The sequence below is a fragment of the Schistocerca nitens genome, chromosome 2 (assembly GCF_023898315.1).
Source record: "Schistocerca nitens isolate TAMUIC-IGC-003100 chromosome 2, iqSchNite1.1, whole genome shotgun sequence".
NCBI lineage: Eukaryota > Metazoa > Arthropoda > Insecta > Orthoptera > Acrididae > Schistocerca > Schistocerca nitens.
In genome coordinates, this window is record NC_064615.1 from 39,996,534 (window position 1) to 40,006,609 (window position 10,076).

General features: G+C 42.2%; 1 protein-coding gene across 1 annotated transcript; it reads left to right on the plus strand.

Moving 5' to 3' along the window:
• The first annotated feature begins 5,673 nt into the window (after window positions 1–5,673).
• Window positions 5,674–6,786, plus strand: LOC126234286 (major royal jelly protein 5). Its single transcript, XM_049942973.1, has one exon. The coding sequence runs from the start codon at window positions 5,674–5,676 to the stop codon at window positions 6,784–6,786; it is 1,113 nt and encodes a 370-aa protein (XP_049798930.1).
• Window positions 6,787–10,076: the final 3,290 nt, after the last annotated feature.

Genomic DNA, 10,076 nt, shown 5'->3' on the forward strand with positions numbered 1-10,076 from the left:
TGATGTAAAATTCCTCTGAATTGCTATAAAGTGTCACATCTGTAACCCAATACTTTTTATTCCCTAATACCCGCCAACAAATTTTATGAGTAAATTTCTTCTTTACTATATGTCCGTACCCTTTCCAATAAAGAAGATATATTATCGATAACATCAAAGGACGAAGAAGTAGATCGTTACGGAGAAATGTGAAGTTATAATATTAATTAATTTGTGTATAAATGCCGCCTTTGTATAAAATTCTGGAACTGAAGAAACCTTGTTTCCATTTAATTCTGGTTCATATACAGGATATCTGTTAACAATTTTTAAAAAAGAGGCGTACTCTTAAAGTGCCGTGACTAAATCCTTTAAAATTTTGTTTGACTTAAAAAAATAAGTAATTTAGAAAGTGTACAAAAATATTGTAGTTCGCCTGCGCTTGTCATACAGCCATATATCGCTATGACTTCTGTTTCACAGCTTTAGCTTTGAGTGTGGGTTCAGTGTCTCTTAGACACACTTAGAGATCTGAAATGTGAGACTCGAGCGGCAGGATAAAAGTAATCCAGGAGAAGTTTTTATGTAAAATGCGGAATACAGCTGCCGAATCAAACGAATTACGCATTAGGCTACATGGGGCTCTCCAAGAAGTGGATAAGGAGCACATGCGTAAATGTTACGACATTTTAGTTTTCCACCCACAGCTTGAATTTGTTCGTGCTTCTGTCCGAATTCCCATGTTTATGACTTCGCTTGGTTAAGGAAACAGTTAATCGATTGTGTACAACTGCTCACTTAAGCACGTGTTGTCATATATTCACAAGAACAGCACGAAGTACAACAAATTATAAACAATGGAGGAATCCTTAAACGTTTCTCAGCCGCAGTACAGTTGAAATTACCAGAATAGCGCAAGAATAAAACAAATTATCTATAGGAAGGGCACTCAACCGATGAATTTGTGTAGAACCTACTGCACGTAATATGTGTCTCAGTTCTTTATTTTTTGCAAGAAGAAGCTACAGGTGCTGTAAATGGAGAAAGTTCTAACAAATGTTTAGAAAAGAGCTTGTATTTGCAAGAGACAACAAAATTTAACCGTATGATACTATATGCTGTTTTACTAATTTGATTGTCAGCATATGAAAGTACAAAAAACATTAAGCCCTGCCCAAATCGTTAATCATTTACTCTCTCTTATAATGTAAGGATAAAAATTACGTACATTTTGTAATTTTTCTCACCTATGAACAAAGCGACCAAAACATATGAGAAACAATAAATAATCGCATGGTCACGTTTTAATTTTCTGCTCGAAAAGGAACACACAACTGATGTTGAGGAAACAACAGGTATGTTCGTTTTGAAAAAAATTAATTAAAATGTCTATGCCAAACGCATTGTTTGCCACGTAGAAATGTTTCCTTCTCCACACTTGGGCTCTAAGCAGGCTGTTTTCTTTCCTGGCCATTAATCATAGTTCCTGAGTGACGTCGCTTGCGCCTTCTGGTAAATTCACTGTCTCGTGCATTATGGTGCATAATACGTAAAATGATGATGGCGAAGAAGAACTCGCTCTCCTTCATTTCGCTTCTCGGCACTAGTTCTCACTCCTCTACACAGCTACACACCAGCTAGGAGCAGAGAATTCGCTTCGCACTCTACACAAGGCGCACGCAACTGTTTTTCATCGCTGAATTACCTGTTGTTCGATTTTACTGCAAAACCATATTTCTACGGCATGAACATTTACTTCTGCTCTGCACATAGGAAGGTGAATTACCTGTTGTTCGATTTTACTGCAAAACCATATTTCTACGGCATGAACATTTACTTCTGCTCTGCACATAGGAAGCTTCTTACCATGTAGACAGGAACAGATAATCTATTAGTAACAGAAACAAATCCGTTGTAAAAGTCTGCGATCATTGTGAATATTTTGCGAATCAAACCGCCTAGATCGCTTTGTAAATTTGTTTATTTATTACGCCGTTTCGGCTACTGCCATCATGAGATATATGCAGTTAAGATTAAAGAATTTTTAATTTAAAGACTGTCTTCTTATTTTATAAGTAAGGAGGAAAAGAAATAAATAAAATAAAATTTGAAGCCAAAGTCACTCGCTCTAGTGCCACCTGTCGGCCCGAACCTTTGTACAATTTTTTGAATCAGGTTGATAGTTGACGCCCCGATTAGGGGTAAGTTTTAAATACTGACACTGAACCTTGTTTAGCAAATTTTAATACTGTTGCTGAGTGAACTTTTTAAGCGTATTTCTAACATTTTCATTTTCTCATCTTTTGTAACTTGATGTTGTATAAAATAGGCTGTCTCTCTGTGTGTTTCTTTGATCACAACCGTAAATATCTGATGGTGGCGATAGCCGAAACAGGGTAATAGGTAAAGAGATTTATTATGGACATATATAGGCTTGCTGCCAATTGTGATTAGGTTTCTGCGTACATTATTACATTTCCTTCGTACGAATTGTTTATTGATACCGAATAACAAAGCTTCTCTGGTGTGACCAATGACATGTGACGTCTGACGTCTCTATTTGTTCCAAAATTTAACACGAAAATATCACCTTTTTTTTGTCTAAATAGGACTTGGGTAAAGTTTCCATTTTCCCATTTGCCAAAAAGAATTTAGTTTGCAGAAATGACAGATCTAAATAATGACAGCATCATTAGCGCATGTGGTACGTTCAGCAATGCTGATTTTCTTTTTCACTGTTTCATGTCCAGAGTTAAAACGATATCTAGCGAGCAAAGTGTCTTACAGGCCAATCGGTCAGACTCCTTTATGAGTGGAATGAAGTCTCGAATCCTCAGTCACCAAGCACTCTTATGATTCCGTTGTCTCTCTAAATCGCTTGAATTGATTCCATTACTTCTTGAGCAAACCTTTAATCTACGGGCCCATGAGATAGTGATCCATCTCTAATGTCTATGTCAGCCAGATGCTGACCTCTATCTCCGCTTCTCTTCCTTCGTAACAACATGTGAAATGTTTCAGGTGATCACTGGGAAGGCCATGTTACGAACCACTGTCTGTCGGTGCTAGTTAATATTGCTTACTGCCTTCTTCTTCTTTTTTGATGAGCATAGTTGATGTCTGGGTGAATATCATGGAACAACTTCTCATGTGCTTCATGCTTGGGACTGGGAAACAAAGCAGGAATAATTAGAAAATGTACCCGTCAGTAATAATCAATGGCCAGACACGTCCATCGATTTAGTTATGTTTCTAGGTTACTCAGCGCAGTTCCGTAAAGGACTATTTGGGTGGCTACCTGCAGCAGCCTCATCTCGATATAAATAAACAGTATGTAGTAACCTGACACAAACCAAAGGCGACGGCATCAGCCTTATAGATTGACAACACACTTAATATCTTTGCCCCATTGTATATGTCCTGCCACAAGATTATCGTAACCTACGGTATACGGAGCAAATGATGGGGTTAAAAAGGTCTGTCGCAATATATAGAGTGATTCATCTCTCAGAAAGCTGACTAGTAGCTACTCCGATTCGCGTGGAACATTCAAAGACTTAATGCATTTCAAAATACGCTAGAGTTCTGCTACGATCTCACCTCTCAGTTCACAGGCAAACGGCAATTTTGCCTTGCCGCAAATGAGGAAACATAGTGAGGCTTCGTAGATGACCCTCGCCTCGTCAACAGTGTTGCATTCTTGCACTAAGAACCATAATTGTCTCCTTTAACATTTTGTTGTTTTCGAGAATTACGAATAGCGACAGATGATACTTGAGCAAGATGGAGTGTGAGTTGATTAATAAATGGGTTAATGTCATACTAAAAATTAAGTGAACGTCATTGAGAGATTCTGTGACTTGGGAGGCCAGAGTGAAATTTATTTCAAATGGTTTGGTGGATCTATGAAGGTATCTTTTCTGGTATTTAACAAGACAACGTGCCCGAGGGAGCCGCCCGCTGTGGCCGAGCGGTTCCAGGCGCTTCAGACAGGGACCACGCGGCTGCTATGGTCGCAGGTTCGAATCCTGCCTCGGGCATGGATGTGTGTGCTGTCCTTAGGTTAGTTAGGTTTAAGTAGTTCTAAGTCTAGGGGACTGATGACCTCAGATGTTAAGTCCCATAGTGCTTAGAGCCATTTGAACCATTTGCTCGAGGGACGTTGTTTCTACGTGAAAGAAAGGCGAGCTCTACTGCAAGAAGTCATTTTAAAGTGGTGATCTCCCCCACCCTCCCTTTACAGTTGACAAGCTGCATCATATTGTAAGTAGGCTGTTTAGGTTTTTATGTAACGTCACGTAGCGCTCTATATGAAAATCACTGACTGTGCTGTGTGCAGTCTGTGGCTCCTGTGCATTGATGAAATTTGCTATTGTGGTGTTGGGCAGTTGGCTGTTAACAGCGCGTAGCGTTGCACAGTTGGAGGTGACCCGCCAGCAGTGGTGGATGTGGGGAGAGAAATGGTAGAATTTTGAGAGCGGACGATCTGGACGTGTGTCCATCAGAAAGAGTAAATTTGTAACATTGGATATCATGAACTAATATATATGATGACTTTGGAACATTATTAAGGTATATACGTTGTTTGTTCTCTATCAAAATCTTTCATTTGCTAACTATGCCTACAAGTAGTTAGTGCCTTCAGTAGTTAGAATCTTTTATTCTGCTGGCAGTATTGGCGCACGCTGTATTGCAGTAGTTTGAGTAACGAAGATTTTTGCGAGGTAAGTGATTCATGAAAGGTATAGGTTATTGTTAGTCAGGGCCATTCTTTTGTAGGGATTTTTGAAAGTCAGATTGCGTTGTGCTAAACATATTGTGTGTCAGTTTAAGCACACTCATTTATAATTTTTCTAAGGGGACGTTTCAATATCACTGAGCAGGTGAAAGGGTGAATAAGACTTCCGGTAGGAATAGTCCTTGTGGAGAATTGGGTACTCAGCTCAACAGAACTCTGCTGAGAAATTTTACGGTTTAGTGGACTTTATACCAACTTGCCTAACCATTACCATACTGGTCTGGCTCCCAATCTGGCTGTCATATGGACAAACCAGGTTCCTAACTGGTCTTTTGTTGGCTGAAGAATTGGAACAGGGTCTACACAGCAATGAGAGAACAATTAAAGAGTTGCTCGCTGAACAAATTGAAGCTTCAGTATCGAGACGAGTATTATGTGTGAGAGAGTGTTACGTTGTCCAAATGACAATACATATGTCGAGTGAGGCTTCAAAGAGAGCTCTAGTGATGGAGTGGCAGGCTAACGCCTTACTGGGCCAGAGGGGAACAGATTTTAGTTCAGTAACGTACGATGATGTTTAGTGGATTTTACACAAACTTGCCTAACCAGTTACATATTGGTCAGCCTCCGAATCTGGCTGCCATATGGGTAAACCAGGTTCGTAACTTGCTTTTGTTGGCTGGAGAACTGGAACAGGGTCTACACAGCAATGAGAGAACAACTAAAGAGTTACGAGCAGAACAAGTTGAAGATTCAGTATCGAGACGAGTATTAAGAGTGAGAAAGTGTTACATTTTCCAAATGACAACACACATGTCCAGTGAGGCTTTAAAGGGATCTCTAGTGATGGAGTGGCAGGCCAAGGCCTCAATGGGCCATAGCTCCACAGAGTTTAGTTCAGTAACGTACGGCGATGTTTAACACTGTCTGGTCTGTGCCGCTACAGGGAGATGACGATGAAGCTACTGCTGGTGGTGGTGGCTGCGTGCGTGGCCGCGGCAGCCGGCAACCCGACGTCCGAGGCAACCAAGCCCGTCGTCTGGACTGGCGGCGAGTTCAACTGGCCGTGCTCCTCGACCAAGAAGATCTTCCAGCAGACGGGCCGCTACATCTCCAAGAACGTGATCGCGACGCGCACAGCCATCTACAAGGACGACGCCATCCTGGCGCTGCCGCGCTTCAAGCAGGGCATCCCCGTCACGCTGGCCCGCGTCTCGCTCAAGAGCCGCGGCAGCCAGGCCGTGCTCGAACCCTTCCCCTGCTGGAGCCTCCAGGAAGAGGGCAACTGCAAGGCCCTCCAGTCCGTCGTCGACCTGTTCCTCGACGCGCAGGACATCCTCTGGGTGCTCGACGTCGGCATCGTCAACACCCTGGAGACCCCGGTGCGCCGCTGCCCGCCCAAGATCGTCGCCATCAACGTGAAGACCGGCAAGGTGGTGAAGGTGATCGACCTGTCAGGGCTGGTGTGCTCGGCCAGCCGGCTGCAGTACCTGGTGGTGGACTACTCCGCCGACGGCCGCTGCTTCGTGTACGTGAGCGACGCCGCCACGCGCGCCATCCTGGTCTACGACGTGACCGGCGGTCGCGGCTACCGCGTGGTGCTCCCCAAGGCCGTGAGCCACGGCTGTGCGCGCCGTGACGTGCTGTACCTGGCCCTGGTGCGCAAACCCTGCGGCACCACCATCCTCTTCTTCACCTACCTGTCCTCCAGCCGGCTGTTCGCCATCAAGACCGAGTACCTGCGCCGCGGATCCGCCTCCGGGCGCGTCCAGGACGTCGGCGTCAAGCCGGGCAAGCTGGTCATCCTGGGGACGGACAACGGACGCGCCATCTTCTTCCGCTTCGAGGCGCAGAGCGAGATCTACAGGTGGGACTCGGACACGGCGTTCAAGCGCGAGAACCTGGTGCTGGTGTACCGGTCGGGCACCTGCGAGCTGGCCACGCACGTCGCCGCCGACTACAAGCGCGGGCGCATGCGCGTTCTGGAGAGCAACTTCCCGGACTACGTCCAGGGCACTGTCGGCTGCGGGCCAAACCACGCCCTCTCCCTCATGCAGGGCTGCCACTAACCTCACCTGTCTTCTGACGTACCCTCAATAAAAAGCCTCTTAACTTATACCCAAAGTGTCCAAACTTTATTCCTTGCCAGTCTCTCGGGAATGGCACGTGCTGGACCCCTTCCGCATCATCTGTTCTCAGTCTCGATGAAGTAGCCGAATATGGCGAATGCCCAGATACCTATGTCTGAGTCCAACACAACTGGACTTCCTTACTATAAAAATGTCTGAAGTTTATCACAATAAAACGTCAATTATTATAATGTATGGTCTGATTTATTCATCCCACGACAGAACACATACAATCTACCTCTCAAGTGTTTGTGGCAGAACAGTACGGTGCTGGGCCTTGTTAATATACCGGGTGATCAAAAAGTCAGTATAAATTTGAAAACTGAATAAATCACCGAATAATGTAGATAGAGAGGTACAAATTGACACTCATGCTTGGAATGACATGGGGTTTTATTAGAACAAAAAAAAATACAAACGTTCAAAAAATTTCCGACAGATGGCGCTTCATCTGATCAGAATAGCAATAATTAGCATAACAAAGTAAGACAAAGCAAAGATGATGTTCTTTACAGGAAATGCTCAACATGTCCACCATCATTCCTCAACAATAGCTGTAGTCGAGGAATAATGTTGTGAACAGCACTGTAAGGCATGTCCGGAGTTATGGTGAGGCATTAGCGTCGGATGTTGTCTTTCAGCATCCCTAGAGACGTCGGTCGATCACGATACACTTGCGGCTTCAGGTAACCCCAAAGCCAATAATCGCACGGACTGAGGTCTGGGGACCTGGGAGGCCAAACATGACGAAAGTGGCGGCTGAGCACACGATCATCACCAAACGATGCGCGAAAGAGATCTTTCACGCGTCTAGCAATACTTAGCTGTTTTTTTTGTTTTTTTTTTGTTCTAATAAAACCCCATGTCATTCCAAGCATGTGTGTCAATTTTTACCTCTCTATCTACATTATTCCGTGGTTTATTAAGTTGTCAAATTTATACTGACTTTTTGATCACCCGGTAGAACTCTCCCAACTTTTGAAGGTGCGGACAACTGCGTTCCTACAAAGTAGCTCTGTCACTGAAGTGTGTGTCTGGTAGTACAGCGCTGTATTTTGAAATCACTTGAGCGGCAGTATGCTAAGCGCGATTTTCCCCTTTACTATCTTTTGTTGCTTTGACTAATACAACAGTAACGTTTATATTCGCTGTGAATATATAAACAGTTCCTAATTTTTTTTCATAATGCGGAGCCACAGTCATAATATATTTCTTTAAAGTCAGTACAGCCATTAGACTGTTGTTTATTTACAGTGTTACATTTACACATACACAGTCATGATTTCGGCTACAAAGTGCCGTTATCAAGTGTTTTAAGTGTTATAAATTGCCTAAGATGGTATACTGCCGTATTAAAAGACACTATTAGACACATTGTCTAAGAGTCGATATTTCTGGCAGAGCCTACTGCTTTGATTCATTACTGAGTAATGTGGGCTCTGCCAGAAATATCAACTCTTAGACAATGTGTCTAATAGTGTCTTTTAATACAACAGTATGCCACCGTAGGCAATTTATAACACTTAAAACACTTGATAATGACACTTTGAGCCGAAATCATGATTGGGTAAGTGTAAATTTAACAATGTAAATAAACAAGTCTAATGGCGGTACTGACTTTACAGAAATAAACAGTTCCGTTTGCTTATCTCCATTACACAATACGGCCGCCGAGAACTAGCCTCATTGACAAGCACCCACTTCGCTTCGCCAGGATGAACACATTGCTGAAAACTTTACTGACACTCGTTGAACACCATCACACAGAAGATATTGTTGTCAGTTGCTAACACCAAGATGTTACAACTCCCAGTAAACCTTAACGGTACAGTCGTACAGTCTGCAGTAAATAGTAGTTATATAGTAAATAACTTTTTGATGTACAGTAGTGAATCAAACAGTACACACATACTACATCCGCCCCTCAGTGACTTCCCCTAGATCGATTTTAGCAGTTAACTCAAATTGTACCAATTCCTGTCACTATTAACGATCAGCCAAAAAAGCTATACTTTACGTAAGGAAGTAAAAGTTTATTATAAACATACGAAAATTATGAAATATCCACACGATACACATTTAGGTTACGAAAGTGCAACTAACTGAGAAACCATAGTTCTGCTGGTCAACAGAAAAGCCCATAATTCATTTTCAGCCACAATATCACCCCTGCCGCCATAAATGAATGTCAAATACAGGTGAAGGTTCTGCAGCAGGTACGTGTCACTGACTATTGATTAAGTTTACGTTTCACGATGTATGAAAGCAAATGACTAGATGAAACTGTGCAAAACGCTACCCTGGTTTGTTTGGCCGAGGGAACTAGTGCACTGTCATTCTGCGAAACGATATGGTATAGTAGATGAAGCCCATAATCAAGAACGACTACAATTGATTTAATCTACGAATGGTTCAATTTCAGTAGAATGCCTCAACACAGAATAACGTCAGTATTTAGAATACTTACTCATCATGTCGTTTTACATCTCTTGTAGTAGCCGTGTTTACAGACAAAATTACAATAATAAAATAGTTCACAGAATAGGCAACATTTTAAAGAAACTGGAATTTAATAAGATATAGAACAAGCAACAGAACGCAGAAAAGATTCAGAGCTCAAGAAAAACCCACGGATAAATTCAAGCGATCAGACAAATATAAACTTACATATAGCTATTGTCAACTAGTATACACAGGGTAAACATGCAGGAATATCAAAAGGATATATTCAGAACAATTTAGAGTTCTAAAAAGTAAGATTCCGTAGCAAATTTTCTGACCACTTAATAACCCACAACCTTCACCTAACTGAAATAGGAACATATTTAAAAACACTAAAATCCAGCCACAGCCTGTGCTATAAAGGTACAATTGAAGAATACATCCACTTACAGAAGACGTTAGCAGAAGGACAACAGATTTTAAACGACTAAATTACTCTAAACTACGCAAGTGCACTCTACTTAAGACATTAAAAGAATTATATAGAAAAGATAGCACAAACAGACAAAACACACACATATATTTATTTAGCAGTATCCAAGAGGTGTACGGACCTTAAACTAGGATTTATAGTTATTCAGGGAGCACGAACTACTCTGGAAAGTTAAGCTGAAGGTAGATTTGCCACTTATATTAGAGGAGAATGCAAATTCAAAAATATTTTGAACCTTATATGTAGAAGTAGAAATGCAAGGGAAATTCATACTAATAGTAATAAGGTACTGGGC